The sequence below is a fragment of the Lycium barbarum genome, chromosome 12 (genome assembly GCF_019175385.1).
Source record: "Lycium barbarum isolate Lr01 chromosome 12, ASM1917538v2, whole genome shotgun sequence".
NCBI lineage: Eukaryota > Viridiplantae > Streptophyta > Magnoliopsida > Solanales > Solanaceae > Lycium > Lycium barbarum.
Genome location: NC_083348.1, coordinates 98748278 through 98773005, shown reverse-complemented (window position 1 = coordinate 98773005; position 24728 = coordinate 98748278). Strand labels below are relative to the sequence as shown.

The 24728-nt window shown below is 35.6% G+C and overlaps 2 protein-coding genes across 2 annotated transcripts; both read right to left on the bottom strand.

Moving 5' to 3' along the window:
- Positions 1-452: 452 nt before the first annotated feature.
- On the bottom strand, positions 453-3039 carry LOC132622371 (patatin-like protein 2). Its single transcript, XM_060336977.1, has 7 exons — positions 2807-3039; positions 2511-2692; positions 2255-2429; positions 2002-2163; positions 1354-1641; positions 869-1044; positions 453-760 (listed from the first exon to the last, which is right to left on the bottom strand). The coding sequence occupies exons 1-7, from the start codon at positions 2948-2950 to the stop codon at positions 691-693; spliced, it is 1197 nt and encodes a 398-aa protein (XP_060192960.1). The 5' UTR covers positions 2951-3039; the 3' UTR covers positions 453-690.
- A 702-nt stretch (positions 3040-3741) lies between these two features.
- Positions 3742-14368, bottom strand: LOC132622266 (methionine aminopeptidase 1D, chloroplastic/mitochondrial). The gene is made up of 10 exons (XM_060336843.1): positions 14192-14368; positions 13737-13806; positions 11020-11248; positions 9715-9876; positions 9579-9620; positions 9089-9160; positions 6903-6982; positions 5288-5385; positions 4392-4439; positions 3742-4039 (listed from the first exon to the last, which is right to left on the bottom strand). Exons 1-10 carry the CDS (start codon positions 14298-14300, stop codon positions 3894-3896), a joined length of 1056 nt encoding a protein of 351 aa, XP_060192826.1. The 5' UTR covers positions 14301-14368; the 3' UTR covers positions 3742-3893.
- Between the last annotated feature and the right edge of the window lie 10360 nt (positions 14369-24728).

The following is a 24728-nucleotide window of genomic DNA, read 5'->3' as shown; positions in this document are numbered from 1 at the left end:
AGTGTTTTTTTTTTAAATGTTGATAATGATTTTTTCAAATAGTTATCAATTGTCAAATAATCATCAACAATCAAACAATCCTTAGAAGTATCATTTGATTGTGTTTTATAGTATTTCCTAGCTACGAGTAAACTTTCATCGAAAATTTTCAGTTGTGCTTGTCATTCAACTCTCTCATTGAAGATATTATGTTACATATGTTTCTCATTTGTCACAGACGCATAATACCTCACTTTCTAGAAGACATTTGAAATAATCTTCTTTTTTTCTTGATAGTACTAAATTTTGAACAAAAGAAAAAGGGTCATCTGCAAGCCATTTTTTTTTTCCGCAGTTTTTTGAAGGTTCATTCTCCGTTTTCTTACTTTCTAAGGGAAAGAAATATAGACAATTTTTTTTTTTTGGGGGGGGGGGGGATAAGTATCTTGATTATCAATTCAAGTAAAGTCCACAAATAATTTTAATTATATATGTTGATTTACAAATACAAAATAATATAATAATGGGAAAACTGTACGTTTAAGTGATCCAACTGCTTTGACAAATGGGAGAGATTGAGACATGTCTTCTCTCTAAGAAGAATTATAATTTATTCTATATATATTGAACAATCAAAAGAGAGACTAGTCAATTATATCTTAGAAGAATAACAATTTTGGACTTATTCTACAATTTGTTCATGCGTGTCCATTAGATCAAGTTCTTCTCTTTCATCCTTTTAGTGCGAAGTCTCTTCTCCTGTGAAAGCAGCTTCGCAAATCTGTTAAATAAATCACAATAAATATTCTGTGGAATTTATCTATAAATATCTAAAGTCTAATCATTAGTATTTGTTTCAAGGTTTTTGGATTATGAATTAATTAGAGACCTGGTAAGAGCTTGCTCATTTGTGCCTTCATTCTCAACAGCTTCATATTTGCAGCTATCAAGATTCATCCTTGAAATAGGCTTTTGCAAGATGTCATTACCAATTTCCACCAGCTCCTCCATGCACTCCTTTGTCGCTTTATCAGTCGATGATGCCCGTCCACTTAAATAGTCATCCTGCCAAAAGTATAAGAGTGAGACTTCTACATACTGATCATCAGGTCACCTAAATAATAACAACAGTAACCAAATATAAAAGAGTTTAAATTATATATATATATATATATACACACACCAACCATCATTAGTGTAAATAATTTTTTATACTATTAGGTCATTCAAAGAATATTTACAGGTAAATCTCCGTAAAATGTAAAATTTATAATTTTAAAACTAAGATAGCTTTCCTGCCACAACAAGTAAACGTGACCTGATGGTGTAACGGTATACATTACTTAAAACTCAATATAAAATGGTGTAAAAGACCTGAATCCGAAGGTAGTTGTTTATATGGCCAGCAGTGCTAAAAAGCAAGGATAAATGAAGGTCAGCCATATCAGCATTGGCAAAAGTAAAAGCATCCACCAAAGGGCAGTTTCCATCTTTAGTGAGCCAACAAATGAGTCCCCATTTGGCTGCTCTAATTGCATCATACTTCCTTTGTGACTTTGAAGTACCTGTTCCTACAGATAGAACTAGATACTTGCCATAATCCAAAACATTTGCCGGCAATAGTTTTGCCTTGGCTCCAATTGGTCTCATCGCCAGCAATGCCTTTATAAAATAAAATGTACTAGTACTAATTAATTAGTCTTCCTATGACATGACCAAAATATATTATAATTGTGTATACTCCCTCCTTCCTGATTTATGTCGCATCATTCGAATTTCCAGAGTCAAACGAGATCGATTTCTTTGACCGTAATATTTTGATATGTCATTTAAATATTTTGAATTGTTAATTATTGTGACTTAGTATTATTTTTATGTAGTTTCTAAATATGTAATATTTATTTAAAGAAAACCCTTAAAAATTCTATATTTGAATTTATGGTGAAAATTAAAAAGATTGACTCTAAAGATTCGAACGGCCCCATATACATTGGGACAGAGAGAGTATGTTTTTGAACTTACCGGGTTATTGGCTGCAATGCCTCCATCGATAAGATTAAATTCTCTTTCATTTCCATGATAATCTTTTGTCTTGAAGAAGTAAGCAGGAAAATAAACTGGAGCTGACGAAGTACTGATGCAGATATCTGATAATAAAGCATCCATAGCAGGATCCAAGGCCGCCTGCAATCATTCAAATTGACCATATTTCATACAGAAATAGAGGAAAACGATTAAAGAAAATTAGGTGCACAGTGAGGTAAACTTCTTAAACCTCAAATGAAGAGAAAACTTGGGGCTGAAGTATCTTGATGTCATACGTAGGAATAAGCAAATGAGTTATAGTTTCGTGCAATCTTCGGCTCCCCAGGAGTCCTCGGATTAAATTCCTTAAATACTTACCGTCATATTTTGGACCATACATCATCCTTAGTAGCGTTACGATTTTACTGTAAAAGTCAATCGCATTATGTTAAATTAAATAAAAGTTAGAGGAGAACCGTTTTAATGAGGTAATTTTGTAGTTATACTTGCGGTGGGGAAAGATCTTGGGACTATGCTCAAGATAAAATGGAACAATATCCTTTGCAGCATAAAGAGGACGGCCATGTTGGTCCGGTGCTGTTAACATGGTCGCCATTAGGCCTCCAGTACTAGTCCCTGCTATTACATCGAAGTAATCTGCAAGTCGAGCTTCTGGTCCATCCAACTCCTGCAATACACAAAGCTACTACATTTAGTGTTACTATACACTGACAATGTAAGGAATTATAACACTGTCGATAATTTGTGCAAATGCTCCATGACTCAAATCAAGTTGTTTTACTTGTAACTTTGATTCAAGAAAACTCAATATGGTTCCGGGAATGATTCCCCTAACTCCGCCTCCATCAATGCTCAACACTGTAACTCTTTCTCCATAACGTTCCGTGCTCCGCTGGATTTTATTCCTGCAATTAAGTCCCTCCATCTCCAGCTGTATGTGCTTAACTTTTTAGGTGAATGAATGACTCGAAGTCTGAGTCATCTGAAATCTTCTTCAAGTGCGTACTATATCGTAATGCTATTTGAATTTATTGTGCATGTATGTGTATATATATATATAGATGGCACCAAGCAACGTAGTACTAGTAACTTTATTGTTGTTAGGACCAAATGCACGTAAATGATAAGATAAAAAGTGAGATCAGTTGAGAATATGTATGGGAAGAACCTGATCAGATTATGGCAAAATGGAAAAAAGTGAATAACCACATGGGAAGAAATGCTTCTCCTCACGGTAAAATATTTCCAATTTCGACCAAGTAATTAAGAAGCTAATGGTAGCCAGGAGTAATAGTTTTCAACTTGAACTGGCTTTTTATAGCGCATTGATAAATTATCTTCTTTTGGAAAGCTTTGCACATAAGTCAATTTTTAATAGACTTTTAACTGTTGGAACCATACTAATTCTCATTCACGTAATATAGAACCGCAAATAGAGTCTTTCTTTTCCGAACTCTCGTGAAAACAGTTCACAATTGCCATTTGCCAAATTGCGAAGGCGTGCAAGAAAAACTTCGAAATGGAACTATTTGGCAGGCTTAGAATTAACTTATTTTAAGCATAGAATTAGGCCAAATCATGAAGCTTGTCATAAATATAAACTTTCGTGTCCCATTGTCTAGACAAGTAGGGATTTAAAGTTTAAAAATGGTTAACCTTGAACAAGTCTCCTTAAGAATTTGAATCACACTAGATATCCAAGAAACGAGAAGGGGATTCAAAGGTAACAATAACTTTATTTCTATCGCACAATCAAAGAATAGTACAGCACCAAAACTAGAACAAGGTCAATATGAGAATTATAGTAACCAATATGGAATTGTACAACAATATAGAATTGTTAGAAGGATGTTGTTGCAGGGCCATCACTAGCACTGTGTTAGAATCTCAGCACCATCTTTAGTTATCAAAATGGTGTGCTCAAACTGTGCCGATAGACTACCATCTTCTGTAACTACAGTCCAATCGTCATCCCATATTAATCCATTTATGCTACCCATTGTCAGCATCGGCTCTGTACAACACAGTAAAAAAGTTACATTCAGCACAGAAAAATCGTGGACATAAAGCTTAGTAGTAATTTTATGCTCTAAAAAGCAAGAGATGCATCAATTACAGCAAAACTAGAGGTCAAACATAAACTAACCATGTGATTCATAACATTAAGCACTGTGAAACCTCAGTTCTTAGCTAATGACAGACTACAGGGAAGAACGAGACACAATACAGTAGCTACCAGATTCTGGCTAATATCTATAAACAGAGAGTTCAAGCGGACATTTATTTAACACAGAAAAATATGGTGCAGCTATATCATGGTAAGTCTCTTCAACATCGTGGAAAATTAATCAGTTACTGTACATTACCAATAGTGAATGTTTGATTGAGCACCATCTGTCCACGTCCATTGTTCCCTGAGACAGAAAACAAATATAGCAAAATGAAAATTGATATGAACACAATTACTGGTTTAGGAGGAAAAGAATAATACTAAATGCAAGTGAAAATTGACTCTGTTCAAATAGATTATTTTGCATTACAAAACTGTCCAAGAGGATGGAGGTTTGCAAATGAATGAAACATTTTGTAAATTGATACAGATCAAACAGCATGAAGTAACTTATTTTTGTCATCTCAGATAACTGATAGTAGTTCGAACCAGTTTCAACAGAGATTCAATATTTATGTTACACATAGCTTAAGTATTATTTGGGGTGCAATACAAATAAATTTAAGGTGTACTCTACTTTTATCCCCTGATACAACAGCAGTGTATTATTACACCTCAAGAAAATAATACTCCCTCCACCCCATATTAGAGTCGCATTTCCCTTTTGCACACCTCTTAAGAAATCATAAATAGGAAGTATTCTTTTACTAATTTACCCTTATCTAGTTATCTCTCTTCATAAATAAGGGTAGGCTAATTTTATTGGTATTTGAACAATCATATCATCAATGAATAACATTTGTTTGACAATCCAAAAAAGGGCAAAATGGAAAAAAAATCATTAATTTTTATCTTGATTTCGTAAAATGACAAGTATCTTGGGACAAACATTTTAAGTAACCTCAACAACTAATATGGGATCGAGGGAGTACATTGGATGGCACAAGTAGAAAACTCAGCAAGAAGATCAGGTTTCTCCCATGCAAACATTATGATTAGCAAACAAGTTAAATCCAATTGGCTCAGCATAGATCATTTTTCTTCACATAGAAAAAGCAGAAAAGAGGTTAGTATAAAAAACAGGAAAATTACTGTAATGCAGAATGACTGGATCACTGTGGAAAGCACGTCCCACTCCATGGCCAACGAACTGTTGAACAACCCCATAGCGATGTTTATCTGCAAGGTCACTACAAATAGAACGTTTTGGTCAATAAAATCTGCTATGCTAAACAAGCAATATATTGATGTATATTTAGATAGATAATAACCGCATTTTAAGAATTTACAAGAAATATCAGATATAGTCCTGATTGACGAGACTATATTGATGGATGGATTCGCCCTGGTGATGGATGAATTGATGCAACAAATACAAGGTGAGGTGCCTTGGTGTATGTTGTTCGCGGATGACATAGTCCTGATTGACGAGACTCGCAACGAAGTTAACGATAAGCTGGAGGGCTGGAGACAGACGTTGGAGTCTAAAGAATTTAAATTGAGTAGGACCAAGACAGAAAACTGGAGTGCAAGTTCAGTGGCCTACCGCGTGAGGCTGACGAGGAAGTGAGGCTTGGTACCCAGGCCATTCAAAAGAAAGGAAGTTTCAAGTATCTTGGGTCTATTATACAGGGAGATGGGGATATCGACGACGATGTTTCACATCGTATTGGTGCAGGGTGGATGAAATGGAAGCTCGCCTCCGGAGTGCTGTGTGATAAGAAAGTGCCACCAAAACTTAAAGACAAGTTCTACAAAGTGGTGGTTAGACCGACCTTATTGTACGGGGCGGAGTGTTGGCCAGTCAAGAAATTTAACGTTCAGAAGATGAAAGTCGCGGAAATGCGAATGCTGCGGTGGATGTGTGGGGCACACTAGGAGGGATAGAATTAGGAATGAAGATATCCGAGACAAGGTGGGAGTGGCATCGGTGGAGGACAAGATGCGGGAAGCGAGGCTGAGATGGTTTGGGCATGTGAAGAGAAGGGATACAGATGCCCCAGTGCGGAGGTGTGAGAGGTTGGCTATGGACGGTTTTAGGAGAGGCAAAGAGAGGCCGAAGAAGTATTGGGGAGAGGTGATTAGACAGGATATAACACAGTTTCAGCTCACCGAGGACATGACCTTAGGTAGGAGATTGTGGAGGACTCAAATTAGGATAGAAGGCTAGGTGGCTAATCCTTTCACCATAGTAGTTGTAGTTTTGCTCATTTGTTTATTGCCATTTGATTTCTGCATTTGATTGCTTTTTATATTTGTTGGGTCGTTGTACTTTGGTTATCTTAGTTATCTATAGTGGTTAATGCTCCTTTCTTTCCGGACTGTTCTACCGTGACTTTCTCGCTTTTGTTATTCCTTGCTTTCATATTGTTTTCGATATGCTTGGTCCTATCTAACCTTTTGTCTTGTTTTTCCTCTCTTGTTCTCCTCTCTTGAGCCGAGGGTCTTTCGGAAACAGCCGCCCTACCTTTCAAGGTGGGGGTTAGGTCTGCGTACACTCTACCCTCCCCAGACCCCACATGGTGGGATTATACTGGGCTTGTTGTTGTTGTTGTTACAAAAAATATCAGATATGAATGTGTCCTATTCCTCAAATCAATTGATTTTTCATGACAAATCACCTTCATGCCAAGACAAATCTTTCTAAAATTTAGCAGACCAAGATGCACAAGAACAAAAAAGATAGAAGTTTAGGCAGACGTCTTACTGTATAGCCTTGCCAATTTTATTGAATTCAACTCCTGGTGCACATATTGATATTGCCTTGTCCAAGCATTCTTTAGTGACCTGAGGCATCAAATAAAAATCAATAGGCGGGATTGCAGATGCATCTATACAACAAAACAAGGTGTCTCCCTCTAAAGCACAAAAGGAAAAAAGGTTTTTTTTTTTTTTTAAAAATAAGTTAAAGCATACAGAATACTTAGAGCCCGTTTGGATTGACTTATAAGTTGGCTTATAAGCTGTTTTCAGCTTTTTTGAGTGTTTGGCTGGCCAGCTTAAAGTCATTTTATGCTTAAAATAAGCTCAAAAAAATAATTGAACCCATTTGACTTAGTTTATCTAAAGCAGCTTATAAGCTGAAAACAGCTTATAAGCCAAAAAAAATAAGTTGGACTACCCCAACTTATTTTTTTCAGCTTATAAGCTGCAAACAGCTTTAAGCTGTAAGCCAATCCAAACGGGCTCTTAGTAGTACAAAAGGTAGGAATTCAAATTAAGCAAAGAGGCAACAAAATATGATATAAACTATAATTTCTTCATATTCCAGTTCTATTCAGGTTGCAATTCCGATCCCTAGCATCTAGCGATCGGTGCATAATATGGTGTAGTATCAGTAATTAGGTCATCCTATTCCACTTAATTGTCATTTATGCAGTTAAATAAGAATTTCGAACATGCATCAAAAGTTAGACATACTTTAATATGTCATCTGAAAAGTGCACTTTTTACCAAAAAGTCCAAAGAAAAGTTTGTTCCACTATGGAATAGATACTAACATAACAGCTTTATCTATTGGATAGTGTGCTGCAAGTCACAGAGTTAAGGACATAAACAAGAACATGTACCACCTTAAATTACAAAAGATAGATACTCTGTATCCCAATTTATGTTAAATGATTTATCATTGTCAATCTAAAATATTTGACACACTTCTGTAAGTAACAGTATCCTATACAGCTTTCACTTCTGTCAAGTACACAAATTCAAACGAAGATGTAGTCTTGTCCAAAAACACTAGTCGTTCAACTATAACTTCAATATCTTCTTCCCCTTTTACCATTATAATAATAATACACAAGTCAGGTAATTCAACAACATGCCCTGTCAAACTTGTCAAATAAGAGGGGTTGACAGTAGAGGCAATAAAGATAAGGGCAGTGTTATCAAAAGCGAAAAGCGCAAAAAAGCTCTAAGGTCAGCTAGGGCTTTAAGCGCAAAGTGCAAATAAAGCGTGGGCTTAAATGAAAAAGGCGCAATGGTGCAAAATACAAATCTATATATGTTTAGTCCAAGACTAATAATAATAAGCATGAATAAAAGTCATATGGGCAAAGGAATTGTAAAAATATTACGATAAAGTGAAATATGAATTATCTAGTGTCACCCCTTCAAGAGAGGCTCATTGGCAAGGAAAAGTATGCCTTAGAGCCTTGATGATGACACTGAAGCGCACATAAAGCGAGGTGAAGCGCTCAACATGGTTTGAGCCTCGCTTCAGAGCTTAAAGCGCGCCTTTGACAACACTGGATAAGGGGCAATATTCATGTTCTAGAAGGATCAAGGATAGAGTCAGAAACTCAAAATATGCTCCTATGTTTTTTTAAGGTCAAGTACGGGGTCAGATAAGATCAAAAACAAAATGACTCAACAGACATGTAGACACTGAAGAGATTATGCATTCGTTACTAATAATGTGATTTCACAATATGAAGTTAAACCAAAGAAGAGCCAAAAAAAAATCTTTTTTTTTTTTTGATTAAGCACCGGGTGTCCGGGTCTCTTTGAGCCCCGACTAATCCCGGGGGTGCACAGGCCCTCGGCAAGGAGTTTCCCGCAAGTGCACCACGGGTAATTCAGGGTTTTACCCCAGTCCGATGGCCCTCAGAAATTGTTTGCACCCAGTGGGTTTCGAACTTGAGACCTTGAAAGGGAGCAAACCCCAAGGCTCAAGCCAATTACCACCAGGCCAACCCCTGAGGGTTCAAAAAAAAAAAAATCTTATATAGCTGCGAGAAACTTATATGATCATCAATGAAAAAAAGAAGTTGAACTTCTAAGCATCAGAGCCATAAAAAGAATATTTTCTTAGCTTTTAATGATGAGCTCAAATGCCGAGTACATACACAAAAAGCTGGTACCAAATATCCCTATACCACCAAGAAGTCATACCTGCACCAAGTTTTTGGCTTCCTCATCAACATTTCCTACAAAGAACGTTGCTGATGTGTCACCATGGTAACCCTGCATAATCAATCAAGCCAGGCAGATAAACAGAGAGAAAATTGAGTTGCAGGAGTCATAGACTGCACTTATTAAACCATGCTCGACTAATTTAATTTCAAGTGAGAGACAGAAGAGGAAGGAAAGACCTAGAAGATAGCGCATCAGCTCATCCTCACACAATTAGATGTCATCAATGCACTAAATAAAACAAAGCTGGCTTTTTTGACAGAAGGAAATATAATACATCTTTCTGATATGCTTAATCGTTTTGCAAAATTATTTAACTGACATTTACTCTCTACTGATCTTGTGGGAATATACGGGTATGATGATGTTGTTATTTACTCTCTACAGAAACAAATATTGGTTTAAACAGAAAAGTTGAAGCAATGAAAAGACACGTAATGGTACCAATCAATTGCAACAAACAACTTACATTAAGATAAACGGTGACATCAATATTGACAATATCCCCATCCTGAACATTAATTATCACAGACCATAAGAATGTTAGCCTGTTGCAACGTTGAATTTCTTGGTTATGAAAGAAACAACTATTCAGCAGAACAAACCTCAAGTGGACGTGAATCCGGGATTCCATGACAAATGCACTCGTTTACTGATGTGCATACGCTCTTTGGAAATCCACCGTAACCAAGAGGAGACGGATATGCTCCATTGTCAATGATCATTTGGTGAACGGCTTGGTCAATCTCATCTGTCATAATGCCTGGCTGCCAGAGGAAATAGCAATGCAGATTTAAAATGATGCATAGTTCAGACAACCTGCGAAACTATTCTGTTTATTGATCTTTTTTGCACCCATTTACGGAAGATGTCAGTCTGATGCAATAGTGACCACTACAACAACTACGCCTCAAACCAAAGCTGGGTGGGGTTGGCTACATAAATCCTCACGCTCCATTTAGACCTGTTATATTCCAATATTGAATAATTTGGAGTTATCTGACAGCAGACATTCTTTACATTTTCTATTCATGAACAAAAAGAAAGGATAAAAAAGGAATCATTTACTCCCCCATATTCCATTTTATAAATAGTATTTGTGTGCATGGAGTTTAACAAGTTAATTTGATGTATATCTTATATTAGTGAAAGTAGAAGAAAAATATTAAAGTAATGATTGCGAAGTTAGTTTAATAGGGAAAAACTCATATCAATGTGTAAAATTTGAATAGGTCAATAAATTTGCAAAAGTAATATAAAAATGAAACGGTATTAAACATTTTGGAACATCCAAAAATATAAAGTTGTCATACAAACTGTAAGGGAAGGACTAGTAAAAGCAGATTGTAACCAGGGGAGAAATCAGAAATTTACATAAGGGGCATTCAAAAGAATGCTATAGAATGACACAGGTGAGACTTGAACTTGTGACCTAAAACAACTTTTGAACCCGCTTACCACTACACTAGAATTTTCCCTCATATCAAGGAGGTTCAACTGTACACTTGCGGGATTACACTGGGTATGTTGTTGTATCAAGGAGGTTCAACAGTTTATACAAAAAAAAAAAAAAAAAAAATTACCCCTACTTGTATAGTGTAAGATGAAGGGGATTAAATTGAACCCCCTTCCTTCTTACTAGCGATCCCCTGGTAGTAACCTGTCTGCAAAGAAAAACCTAGAAGGAGCAAAAACACAAGGTAGATGTCTAATTGAACAAAGTTAATATCCAAAGTTCAAAGCAAGTAGATGATCATAGTAAGACGGGAAATAGAGACTCTAGCTAATCAAGTCAGTTACTGAAAGCCATAAACTGGGCCAAACACAAATCTTGATTTTTAACCTAAATGAAGCTTGTAGGCGCAAAGAATTCCATATCGAGACTGAGTAGAAGGTGCTCCATAAATCACCTTGACTAATGTCCCAGCATACTGAAGAACCTGTGCAGCAAGCCTCCCCGAAGCTCTCATCTTTTCTATTCCGTTTCTGTCATGCACTTCTGAGCCACTACCAATCCCAGGTGGCTTCCTAGACTTCACATAAGGAGGCCTTTGTATTTCTTCTGGAACTGGTCGAAGAGGAGAAATTTGACCTGGTCTTAAACGTTTGCGATTGGTGTTTGGAAGTTCATCTACATTTCTGCCAAGTTTAGTTCAAAATTAGCATGCAAGCAGGAACATAAAATAAGGGAAACATTGGAACTTCCAATTTGTTGGACCTTATTCTCACATGAAGAAAGTTCAAATTCACATTGTCCATTGTAACTTTTCATAATTCATCAGCCATAATCTATCCGTAAAATCAATTTAGTATAGGAAGAACCAAAAGAAGCAAAGCATAGGCAAGTCCGCTGTAGGTTCTCCCAGGGGACCTTCTCGTGACCTCCCTACAGAGATAGACATAACTATTCCCAGTACCAGAATCGTCTCATATCAGTATAGACAACTCAGAAACGAACCTACAATAAATGCGGTATTCATGTAATGCAGGTTTTAAGAACCTAATAAGACTGTCTAAAATGTTTAGAAACAATAGAAAATTAAGAGCTTACAAAACTTTCTTTCTGATAAACAAAAGAGATGTCTTTCATTTGCACCAAGACAATGCCAAAAGTTATTAAGTTACAAGTATCTAGCGTGACCTTTAAGCAAACCTACGCAAGACCTTCTGTACTGATATTTGCTTGCACCCTCCATGTCTCCATCTTGCAACTGTCACTCTCTATAGACAATTCCATATTCCCATACACCATCATCCTCAGATTAACTGACCTACTTACGTTTGGGGCACATATCACGTTTCCGCTTTTTAAAAGAAATTATTCCCCTTCACTTTTGACGACTTGTTCAGTTTCATACTTCCAAAAGAATAAGTAGGGCACGGGTAGGGCACGGTTAATACTAATGAAACATCAAATCAATAAATGAGTTTGACTTCATCTATACTACAAGAACAACATACCTAGTGTCGCCCCACACTTCTACTGTTCGACCTAAATATATTTGAGTACAACTATACAAATCCTCCCCAAAACACATGGCAACTCAACTTAAGATGTCTAATTTGGCACAGGGGAAGAAAATGCTTGTTGCTCTCTAAACATGTTTGTCTTTAGTAGGATTATACGATAGACCAGCATAATTTAGAATCCTTGTGAGGCAAGGATGTCCTTCAACTCCTCCTCAATCTAAACGATACTTAAAGGGGAAAATGTTGATAGGGATATCAGGTGTAATTAGCTCCAAATGGGCCTCTTTGCAACGCGATAATGGAGAAAAGGACAAAACAAGTACGCGGGAATTTGTTGTCCAGTTCAAGGTAATAGACCTACCCAAAAGGTGAAAGAAGCGAAAAGGATGGGCAGGAGAAGCGGGTAGAAGCTAATAATTCCAAGGGTCAAAAGTCTAAATTGTTAGGCAAAAAGTGGCTAACGTGAGCTAGACGGCATACGGAGGCTATTGGGTGCAAGGTAAGGTGAAAAATGATAATTAGTTAAGTTTTCCTTTTTTTCTCACTGTTGATCCATACAAGTTCTAGCTGCTTTTTCAGCCATGCCCTTGTAATGCTTTTCAAATTTGGGCGCAGATGTAGCTAGGATCAAAGGTTGAGTATGCTTATTTTCAGAATTCTACAATTAAATGTAAAGAGATGAACTATAATTGGACTGATTGAACCAAAACCTAAACATTGAGATCGGAAATATGACAAACTTCATTTAGTCAAGATCCACTAATGATGTATACTAATTCCTCATTCTCAAACCAAGTATGGCATTTTCCATTTGAGGAATCTCCTAGCTTTATACTACCAAGAACCAGGAATAGAAACGGAAGCACCTCTTGTTTTTTCCCCTAAAAGGGAAATGGCAGCATACACAAAAACAGATGAAAGAATTCTTAATGACAAATGTTGAGCAGTGTCAAGAAGTGGAGCAACTTGAAAAATTGCTATCCGGGACTTGGAGGCTGCAAAGGTTGAGGCATACAATGCTCAACACCAAATGGTCGAGGGTAGTAATTTTGAGTTGGATTCAACAGAAGATGAGGTCAAGGCCCATATTGAAGAGCAAATGACAGATTTCCAACCAACTGACCCAACTTTAATGAATGACACCGAGGTTGAAGAAATGATACTAGAATTGCAAAGAAAGGTTAGTCAAATAATTTTTGAGGACTCCAGTTCATTTGTGGATGAGGATGTCAAATATGAAGCGAATTTGAAAATGGAGCGCCTTAGACCACATTCCAACCATTTTTCAACATTGTGCTTAGTTGGTGATATAAAAGTTGAACTACCCGAGCCTGTGGAGGATTTTGGAGATGAAGAACAGACGTGTTTATTTTCAAGTTTGTCATGCCAAGAAGACAAAATGACATCCCTCACTTAAAAGGCCAAAAAGTGCAAGATGCGACGGCCGATTTTACTTTTGTATCACCTCCCATGAGCGTAGCCGGAAACTTGATTGGGGAGCAAATTCATATCCTCCAAGTGGAGGAATTGAGGATGCAAACATGACAGTAACAGTCAAAAGGTCACATGTTTAAGGATTAAAAGAAGAAAAGTGACATGGTAATCAGCATGCTGAGAAACAAAAATGCTAGTCTAACTTGAAGATTAAATAACATACCTTCTGTTGAATAACAAATCCGTTAACCCACTAAAAGTTCTTGAGCATTGCAGGGTCACATGTTTATTTCCTGAGTAACCACAAACATTTAACATCAAAATGAGTACATAAAATAATTCCTTTTGCTAGCTACATAAAAGATTCAATTTTGTTTGTAATATTTTCTTTTCCTACTAGTTACACTAAAGATTCAACTTTGTCCCCCCTAAGCACTATTATGAATATTGAACACCATCATAAACCTTGAGACCAGAAATAAAGAAGTAAGCGGGGGTGGGGTGCACTAGCTGAACTGACGACAAGAAAGTACATAGTAAGTATATGTAAATAGAGAAAACTTGGGATGAAAAAGGCAGTAAAATAAGAAGAAAATAGGGTAATTTACTTTAGTTTGTTGTCCCAAAGTAGTAATATGAGAATATCATCAAAGTATATATAAATAGCAAAGGAAGAACCTGGGTTGTAATGGAAGAGTTGATGAAGTGGGTGACAAGGTTGAATGACACGGCAGTCGCCAAGAAATGAAGAGATGAAGCGGGGTTGAATTGACCAAATTCCTACCATTCTTTTCGTTTGCCGTTTGTTTTTTTTTTACTCTCTTACTTATCTGCTTGTCCAATAAAAGATATACTACATAGATTCCCTCGTCTTTCATTCCATTCGCTTGCTAATTCTTACGATTATTATAGAGTCAAATATATATTTTTTATTATAATTTTTAAATATTTTAAATTATTAATTATTGTGATTTATAGTGCATTTTATATAGTTTAAAAAATAAATATTACATGTTCGAATTCATACCGAATTAGTTAGTTTGACCCCGTACTCCAATCAAGTCATACGAGTTGAAACGAAGGGAGTGAAATTTCTTACATTGAGTAGGGGGTTAAGATCATATTTTATATTGTGTTGACTAGGGTTTTATAGTGAGTGAAAACATAATGTTTTACCCAGAACGAAGATAATTTTATTCGGATTATGTGTTTGGGTCAGGAGGATCGGATTAGTTTTAAGTGGTACGAGTCATCAATTCTAAGTGGATTGGGGAATAATGGAAGTCCATGCAGATTAAACAAAATATTACATCATTTTTTACTGGCCAAATTTATACAATTTGGAAGTGTAACCATTGTGAAGGATTGTTTGACGCGGCAAATTCAAGGTGAGGTGTCATGGTATATGTTATTCGCGGATGACATAATCTTGATTGACGAAACACGCAGCGGAGTGAACGCTAAGCTGGAGGTTTGGAGATAAACTCTGGAGTCTGAAGGGTTCAAGTTGAGTAGACCAAGACAAAGTATATGGAGTGCAAGTTCAGTGACGTGACAAATGAGCCTGACGTGGAAGTGAGGCTTGATACCCAGGCCATCCAAAAGAAAGGAAGTTTCAAATATCTTGGGTCTATTATACAAGAAAAAGGGGACATTGACGATGATGTCTCACATCGTATTGGTGCAGGGTGGATGAAACGGAGGTTCGCTTCAGGAGTGCTGTGTGATAAGAAGATGCCATCAAAACTTAAAGGCAGGTTCTACAAAGTGGTTGTGAGACCGCTTTGTACGGGGCAGAGTGTTGGGCAGTCAAGAGCTCTCACGTCCAAAAGATGAAAGTTGCGGAAATGAGAATGTTGCGATGGATGTGTAGGCACACCATGCGAGATAGGATTAGGAATGAAGATATCCGGGATAAGGTGGGAGTGGCATTAGTGGAGGACAAGATGCGGGAAGCGAGGCTGAGATAGTTTGGGCATGTGAGGAGAGTTACAGATGCCCCAGTGTGGAGGTGTGAGAGGTTAGCTATTGATGCTTCAGTGCGGAGGTGTGAGAGGTTAGCTATTGATAGTTTCAGAAAAAGTAGGGGTAGGCCGAAGAAGTATTGAGGAGAGGTGCTTAGACAGGACATGGCGCAGTTTCAACTTACCGAGGACATGACCTTAGATAGGAGGGTATGGAGGACTCAGATTAGGGTAGAAGGCTAGTAGGTAGTCACAGTTTTGATCTATAGTCTATTGTCCTTTGATTCTTGCTACTATATGTCGTTTCTTGTACTTTGATTATCTTATTTATCTGTGGTAGCTACTGCTTCCTTTTTTCAGAATGCTCTATCATGACTTATTCGCTTTCTTTAGTTTCGTTTTCATTTTGCTTTGAACTACTTGTGCTTATCTGACCTTTTCTCGTCGCGTTTTCTCTTGAGCCGAGGGTCTTTCGGAAACAGCCTCCCTATCTTTCGAAATAGGGGGTAAGGTCTGCGTACACTTTACCTCCCCAGACCCCACATTGTGGGATTTCACTGGGTATGTTGTTGTTTTTGTTGTTGTGGAAGAGTAACCATTGAAATTGTATAGGCAAAAATAACTAATATTCTTGTTACAAATAAAAAACGACTTTGTTAAATAATTTTGGAACATGTCTTAGCTAACTCTGAGAGGTATTTATGATTAATAACTACTATTTAATTTAATTACTTTTAGTAGCTACAGTGAATTTTCAATTTACTGCTTATAGCTATATTGTATTCACAACTTAAATTCTTCTTCCAAATCTCTCTTCTCCCTCACCTCTCTCTCTCTCTCTCTCTCTCTCTCCCCCCCCCCCCCCCCCCCCCCCCCCTTTCGCCCTCTGTCTTTAGCCTTATACTCTTCTTTATCATCCTCTCCATCGAAACCCTAGCCCCCAAATCATAAATCCTAATTTCAACTCTCTCTTTTCTCTCTACCTCAATATTCATCATGGCTAAGAAGCGAAAACAAGAGCTTCCGAATCCAAATAATAACAAGTTGAAGAACCACGAGATAATTAAAATAAGAACCTGATGTTAAACAAGAAGAATATGAAAATGATGTCGTAGAAGAAGAAACAGTACATGAAGAAGAAGAACCAGATCCCTAAGACGAGAACCGTAAAGCAGCGGCCAGGGGTGCTTATCGGGCGATTCGGTTGGATAATTGTGCTTAACGGTTCGGCTTATCGGATATCGGTTTTTAAATATCCCAATCCGCTAACCAACCAATAAGATATCGGTTAGTTCGGAGTGGATTTAGCGGTTAACGGTCGGTTAGCGGTCGGTTTATCGGTTAATTAATAAAGTATATGAGATTTTTTTCCCTCGCTTTGCTCGGACTATTGCATCAATACAAAATTATCGAAACACAAAAGGCGCAATATTGATAGTGGATAGGTTGCAAACTCACATTTGACCCTATTTGCTTCACATCACAAGGTTTAAATGGATGTATTACTCATGGTGGGTATTCTTGGGACACATGATTTTAAATTATTGGAAATACGAATTAAATTTTCACTAAAGTACCGTTATTAAATAAACTGTGCAGATTAAGTATCATAATTTCATACTAAAGCATGTCAATGTCCATAAGAAAACTTATTTTTCTCAAACAACCACTAGTAATTCTATCTCGTTCTCATCTTCACTATAGAAAAGGGAAGAAACATCCAAGGAAAGTAAAAATGTTTTGAATGATTCTAGTTGGTAACATGAGATAATAAAAAAACAAACACCAGGCAGAAACAATAAGGAAAATGAGAAACTGCTACCATGTTGCGGGAAGAAAAATGAATTTTAGGCTCAAAGATTAGTATTTCTAATCTTTAGTACTTTATATACATAGGGATTTATTTATAATTTAATTATTCTTAACGGGTTAACGGCTAAACCGATAAGGAAAATGAGGAAGCCGCCCCCCGCACCGTTAAGCCGTTAACTATAAAATTCCAAACCATTCCCCATTCGTTAATCCAATTACCCGATACGAATAAATCAATAAACCTATTTTGCGGTTGGGTTATCGGTTGCGGTTCGGTTTTGAACAGCCCTAGCGGCGTCACCGCCATTGTCGAGTCACTGGCGGAAATTCTTCCACCAGCGAGAAAATCTTTGAGGGATTGGATTCGAGGCTTGTATTCGGTTTTTGAGAAGTGGAACAATCTCAAGTTGAGCAAATACACCTGCTCATCATTCTTCTTCTTGTATCTCAGATCTGAGTATATTTAAGTGTATTTCATCGCTTCTTCTCCATCTTATATCTCAGATCTGAGTGTATTCGTCATTTTTTTTAGTGTAAATCATTGTTTTAAAAGGCAGTGTCAGGACTCGCCCCGGGGCTCGCCTTGGGGCAGGGCAGTGGCAAAACGCCCTGGGGCTAACGTGCGGGGCTTAGTTTCTATGAGACTTACGCCCTAAGCGCCCAACCGTACGCCCTAAACACGCCTAACGCCCAACGCCCAGGGCTCGCCTAACAGTTCTTACACAAATTATATTTTAAATTCCTTAATTAAAATCATTCACCCTCATAATTGTTTAACAAAATAATGATACTTAATAGTTTTTCATCTATAGAAATAGAAGATTGGGTGTAACTCATATAACAAGTCATAGTATTGGATATTTACTATTTGAGAATGTCGTGAGGGTGAATATCACTTAATTTAAAAAAAAAAAAAAACACATAGCGGAATTGTACATTTTCACTTGTCATTGGTCATAAGTCCTATGTATCAAAATTATCATATAATTTTATTTTTTGTTCATGAAGAAGTTATGTTTTAATTGTAATATTGATAAATTTTATTGATTATTTGCTTATAGGGAGATAAAATGAATAGTATGATAGTAATAGTGTTTTAAGAAACTGTGTTTTTTTCCGTGTTTGAAAGTTAAAATGTTAGAATTGTTTTCCATTTCATAATAGCTTTTATTTCATTGTATTGTTTATACTTGTAAAATTATGTTATATATAATTACAAGTTATAAGCGGTGTATAATGGATTGCTTTGATCATTTTTTGCGAGGATCAAGCGCGCGCGCGCTCACACACACACACACACACACACACATATATATATGTTTCATTTATTTACAGTTTTCTTTTATTTTGTTTATGTAATTTTACCTATTTAAAAATATTTATTGTAATTATATTATTTTAAGAAATACTAAAAATTAAATACTCATGAGGCGTATGTAAAACGTCCCGCCTTACGCCCCCGCCTTTTAAAACACTGGTGTAAATATAAATTTAATGTATTTGGCTGATTGTATTTTTAGGCAAACTAGATGTATTTGACTGTATGTGTTGTTTGAATGATCTATATATATATATATATATGTTTGTATACAATTTTTCCGAGTAAATATAGTGTATCTGAAATTTTCAATCTGAATTTTTCTTGTTTTTATACAATTTTATCCCTACCATTGTTTGATATACCCAAATACACTTTATAGCAGTGAAATACTAGCCGGCGATAACTCAAATACATTAAAATAAAGTTGAATACATTCAATCTTTGTGACGTTCAGCGAAGACCTTACTGATCGGAACTCGAATACTTGCCAAAATAAAAGGATACATCAATATATAAATATGCTAACATACACAGCTCTGTCGTGTATTTAAATGCACTGAAATACAATCATTTTGAATACACATGTACAGAGAAATTAAAGTTGCATATATTCAAATACAGTCAAATACACGCGACATCAAATAAGGTTGGGTACAACTGAACAGTATATTCAAATACACGCGAATTGGCCTTAATTAGCTACGAATTGTGAATTAAAAAAAAGCTAGATATGGATGGTTAGAAGCTCCTAGACTATAGCTATTTGTGTAAGTTGCCCAATACTTTTCATAGTTAAGTGATTAATGGACCCTATTTTGTTGCTATTCCGTTAGGCAATTTGCAGGATTGCCTTCGCTGGGGGGTGGTCTTTAATTTTTGTCCCTCAAATTATTGGTCTTTAATTTTTGTCATTCGCTAAAAATTCCTTGGTTTAGGGTTCGAACCCCCGCTCAGTCAAAATTTTTTTAAAAAAATCGCAAGACAAAATTTTGCATGCTCTACCTTAAGATAGAGTTTTGCATGCTTCAGGCAGAGTTTCAAACTCTATCTTAAGGTGGAGTTTTGAACGCAAAATTCTATCTTGCGAATCCAAACCTCTGCCTTGCGATTTTTTTTTTTTTTACTAAACTGGGGTTCGAACTCAGAACCTCGGGGTATTAGGTGAAATGCAAAAATTAAACACCATCAATTTGAGGGGCAAAAATTAAAGACCACCCCAAAAGAAGGACAATCCGGGCAGCAAAAAAATGTATTACGTTTAGGGTTCTTTTTTTTGAGGATTGCTCTTCATTTGGGGTGGTCTTTAATTTTTGTCCTTCGCCTAATACCCCCGAGGTTGTGGGTTCGAACCCCAGCTCAGTAAAAAAAAAAACGCAAGGCAGATGTTTGGATTGACAAGGAAGCCTTAATGCGAATCCAAACTCTATCTTGCGAATTTTATTAAATTTTTGACTGAGCGGGGTTCGAACCCGAAACCAATAAATTTTTAGCGAAGGCAAAAGTTAAAGATCACTAATTTTAGGGATAAAAATTAAAGACCACCCCTAATGAAGGACAATCCTGCAAATTGCCCTTTAGGGTTTCGTCTAGAAGCTCCAGCCCGCTTATATCAGTGGACCAGCCCAAAAGGACTGACACAGTATGGGCTTATTGGCAATTACAGGGCAATGAAAGGCTGAAAACTTTCCCTTAGCCAGTGAGTAATACTCAATAAGCAATTATGAAAAAAAGAAATAAAGCTAGCGTTCGAAGAACTATTTATAGGCCAATACTCCCAAAAAATAATCTTAGAACTATGAGAAGCTTGATACGAAATAATATTAGCATGAAGTTTGCAAAATATGGAAATTTGCTTCTATACAAGGAATTAATCAGCAAATGTTAGATGTAGAACTTCTTTCAGGATCATAAGAAGAATTCCAATTTATAATTTTTATTCATTTTGTAAGTTTGAAATTGGGATATACAGTCAAATCTCTCTATAACAGCATTATTGGGTCCAAATTGTTTTGGCTACCTATAACAGCATTTGACATTTAAATAATAGTTGGCTGTTATAGGCAAAAGAGATGCATAAAATTTATTTTTTTATGTTATAAAAATAACTATTTAAATTTTAAATCTAAAAGATATGCATACTTCACTACCTAAACATTAAAAAAAGTTGATACAATTCCAATAAATTCATTAGTGAATGTATAAAGTTTTAAGCTTTATGTATTCAAATGTAGTATTCTGTCATAAATATAGTATATTAAAGTATCAAATTAAATATTTAGTCAAATTACAAAAAAGAAGCATATGGTTGTTATATGAAGGGTAATTTTACAAAGAGTTTACTATTATAAAGCTGGTTGTTGATGTTATAGATAAAATGTTGTTATATAGAAGTAAAATATAACATATAATCGGTTTCGAAAAAAAATTACTTGTTACAGAGATGTGTTGTTATATGCGGATGATGTTATAGAGAGGTTTGACTGTATATTGTAAAGCTAAAACATACCTTCTAGCTTATTTAAAATAAGGGATAATTTCAAATAATATACAATTCAGTATAAAATATTACATCCACACAGACATATTTTTTATTTACATCCGCAGAGTCAATTTTTTTTTTTTTTTTTTACAACAATGTTTATACACACGAAATACAGCATTATACACTTACTGTAGACAATGTATAAACCTGTATAAAAGTGTATAATGATGTATAAAAGGGACATTTAAGGTAATATTAGAAATATGGGCCATTTCAGGTAAATATTTTATCCAAATAGACATAGGGTGTTATCTATTTCAGATTCTTAGTAGGCGTTTCGCCATCGAAATCAAATGTTTTTCGCTTTATTTGAAATTTTTGAAGTTGGAGTTGAAGATGAGTTGTGTTTGGTTATTTTGCAAAGAATATTTGGTTGTGTGAATGTATTGAAAGTGAAAAATAGGGTTTTAGGTGTTTTCCAAATTCCAAATACAACTTCATGCCAAACTCTGATTTTCAAACAAAGCGAATTCTTTTTCCCGGAAAAAAGTGGATAATTATCATGGCCAAACGGGTCCTTATCATATGGAGTGGTGACTAATATGTATTGGATCTACTCGATATGTTTTCGGGACTCTGACCCATACATACATACGGCCCACGCATCTAGTTTGCAGCCGATGTAGCTCACTGTATCATCGGTGCATAGATAATGTATTTGTTCTGTATAGCTATATATGAACATTACATATACATGTATATAATGTATGTGCTTTGTGTATTCATTTATAAACACATGAAACCAACCCAAATTGCAGTGTATAGATGATACATTTATTATGTATGACTTCTTTTGTAATTTTACATATACAACCGTATACACTACTATACATTACATATATATTACATATACTTAAGAATCGAACTTGAACATGATCTCCTAATCCCTAATCGGGTTTTATCAATCTCCAACCTTTGTTTGAACACGTTCCCATGTGCAACTAAACACCTAATGGGCTTCGACGTGGAAACGAGCGACGACATTACAAAAAGAATTATAACAATTCAAAAGTGTTTTTTTTTATTTTTGAGAGCAACACAACCACAAACAGTCTCCTTACCCTTCCTACTCATCAGGTCAGGGAACACACCAAGAATGGCTTTTCCAAATTAGAATTGGGAAACAATATTTTCTAGTAAGTAGATGAAGAAGAGGAGCCACTGCTGCTTTTGCAAATGTTGACAGAGGTGACATAATAGAACCCACAAAAGAAACCATTTGAACGTCGCTGAACAAAACCCACTTTGGAGAATTTACGATGGGAAATTCTAGCGATGACCCAGATTGGAGTTGGACTCAAAAATCATGAAATTATATCGAATTTCAAAGATAAATGGGAGAAGTGATTTTGGTCACTCATAATAGGGAGTCAATGAAAAGAAAGAGCGTAGAAATAGATGGATCGGAGAAGCCATGAGATAGATAGATCCTAAAAACAAGCATGAGAGACTTGGAAACTAAATTGCTGAAGAATTAATTGGGGTAAGAAGTGGAGAATTGGGCCAAAATTGGCAAACTAGTTACCCTAATGGACACCCAGCTTAATTTTGGAAAAAGAACGCCAATGCCTACTACACATAAAATAATTATCATTCTATACCATTTACTTTCATGCCCCAAAACTGTTTACCCTTCCTACCATTGTAGCTTTTGTAGGTAATTGTTTCATTTTTCTTCTTTCCTTTTTTATTTCTCTGCTTCTTATCTTCTTTACTTATTTATTTTTTCGTGTTTTTTCCTCCTTTTTTGTTCATTTATTTCTTTCCTAAATCATACTATTTTTATTTTCTTTTTCACCAGAGTTTGATCTCATATTTAATTCTAGCTCCTTTATTTTTATTTTTTGGTCTATTTTTTTTTAAAATTTCCTGTTCCTTTTTAATTTCATATATTTCTTTTCTTTTTCTTTTTTATTTTCATAATCTAATTTCATTCAACTTTTTTGTTAGTTGTATTTATTATTCTTTTTTTTTTCTGGTGATTTTTATATACTTTTTCTTATTTTAATTTTTTTTCCTTTAGTTCCTGCTTTTTTTCATAATCTAATTCTACCTTTTAGCTCCTTTATTTTTTATTTTTATTTTAAATTTTTTATATCAATAAGAAGGACTTTCATTAAGGAAAATTGAAAATATAAAAAAGCAAATATACTATTAAAGTTAAGAGAAATCAACATCTAATATATATATATATATACATTTTTTTTTACCTTATATATATACTGTAATTTTTTATTAAAGTGGATTCGAATGAACCCCTTGCACGCCTAACTTCTCCTATGAGGAACCAAGCCCTTACATTAATTAAGTTTTCAGCAGGACCACATTCCAATTCTCATCTCCTTCAGGTCATTTTCTTGATAAAGAGTGAATTGATGAAATCAATTACTAGCGCGACCACTTTTCATTGATTTTATATACGCTTAATGCATATGCAGCTCCCTGAATTTGTCTCTTTTTTCCATTTTGGCACCTTAACTAAGTGTTGTTCCTATTGAACCCCTGAACTTGTCTTCAAGTGTGTCTATCAAACACAATCTGACTTACATAGTATTCCATCTTCAATGTAGCAATATGCTAATATATATTCTAATTTAATTATGTCATCTTTTAGCTCAGATTAACAGCAATTGAGAGGGGAAAAAAGAGTAAGCTCTTAATTAAGCCGACAGTGGAAGAGCAGAACCAACAGAAATCGACACATCCATGACCTAAAGAATATCTTACCACACGTTTAAAATATTACTTCACCTTCATTAACCCAATTTAATTTTTGCTTCTAATAAAAATCAAATTTAGAGGGTTTGATAGACACACTTGAGGACGAGTTCAGGAATTTAATAGGAACAACACTTAGTTGAGGTGCTAAAATGAAAAAAAGGGACAAGTTTAGAGGCTTCATATGCATTAAGCCTTTTATATATGTATCCAAACTAGTGAGAAATGTAGCTTTCGAAGTAAATTTGGACCACTTCCCTATTTATAGAATCTACTCGCTTCGTTGCCATGTGTGTTCCCCATTATTTGGCCAATATATGGTCAAGCCCTTCAATTTTTGGTTTCACTGGTTTTGGCAAGCCTCAGTCTCACAACACACAGGCCACAGCTGCTTACTCATACAGTCTGTGCCCTACTTGATTGTCTATTTTAATGTCGCACTTATTAGTTCGCCATTAACAGTAATTACTTCACAAGATGCTAAATGTAGTATTCTTGTTTACTAATTCACTACTTCTTTTTCTGGGATTAATTAGTTGTCATTATAACTTAAACTAGTGAATTTATCCGAGACCTCACTTTATATACAATTTTTTTAAATATATATTAAAAGTATTTAAAATTTATTCTTCATATACACATACATACAGATTATAGTTCAGATTTTAATGTGTTTTTATTATTAACATTTCATTTTACATTTTTCTAAGAGTCTTCATTTTTATTAACACTTGAGTTTTGAGTCGTTGATTTTTCGAAAACAGTATCTCTGACCCAAAAAAGCAGGGGTAAGATTTATGTACATTCTACCCTTTCCAAACTGCACTTGTCAGATTACACTGGATATGTTGTTGCTGC

Excerpts from the sequence above, each read along its gene's own strand:
- LOC132622371 (XM_060336977.1), bottom strand. The coding sequence starts at position 2,950 with ATGGAGGGACTTAATTGCAGGAATAAAATCCAGCGGAGCACGGAACGT. Across the intron at positions 2,693-2,806 it reads TTCTTGAATCAAAGTTACAA|GAGTTGGATGGACCAGAAGC; the intron begins GTAAAACAACTT and ends TGTGTATTGCAG. Across the intron at positions 1,642-2,001 it reads GCATTGCAGCCAATAACCCG|GCATTGCTGGCGATGAGACC; the intron begins GTAAGTTCAAAA and ends TATTTTATAAAG.
- LOC132622266 (XM_060336843.1), bottom strand. The coding sequence starts at position 14,300 with ATGGTAGGAATTTGGTCAATTCAACCCCGCTTCATCTCTTCATTTCTT. Across the intron at positions 4,440-5,287 it reads TCCAGTCATTCTGCATTACA|GGAACAATGGACGTGGACAG; the intron begins GTAATTTTCCTG and ends TTTCTGTCTCAG. Across the intron at positions 4,040-4,391 it reads CAATCAAACATTCACTATTG|AGCCGATGCTGACAATGGGT; the intron begins GTAATGTACAGT and ends TGTGTTGTACAG.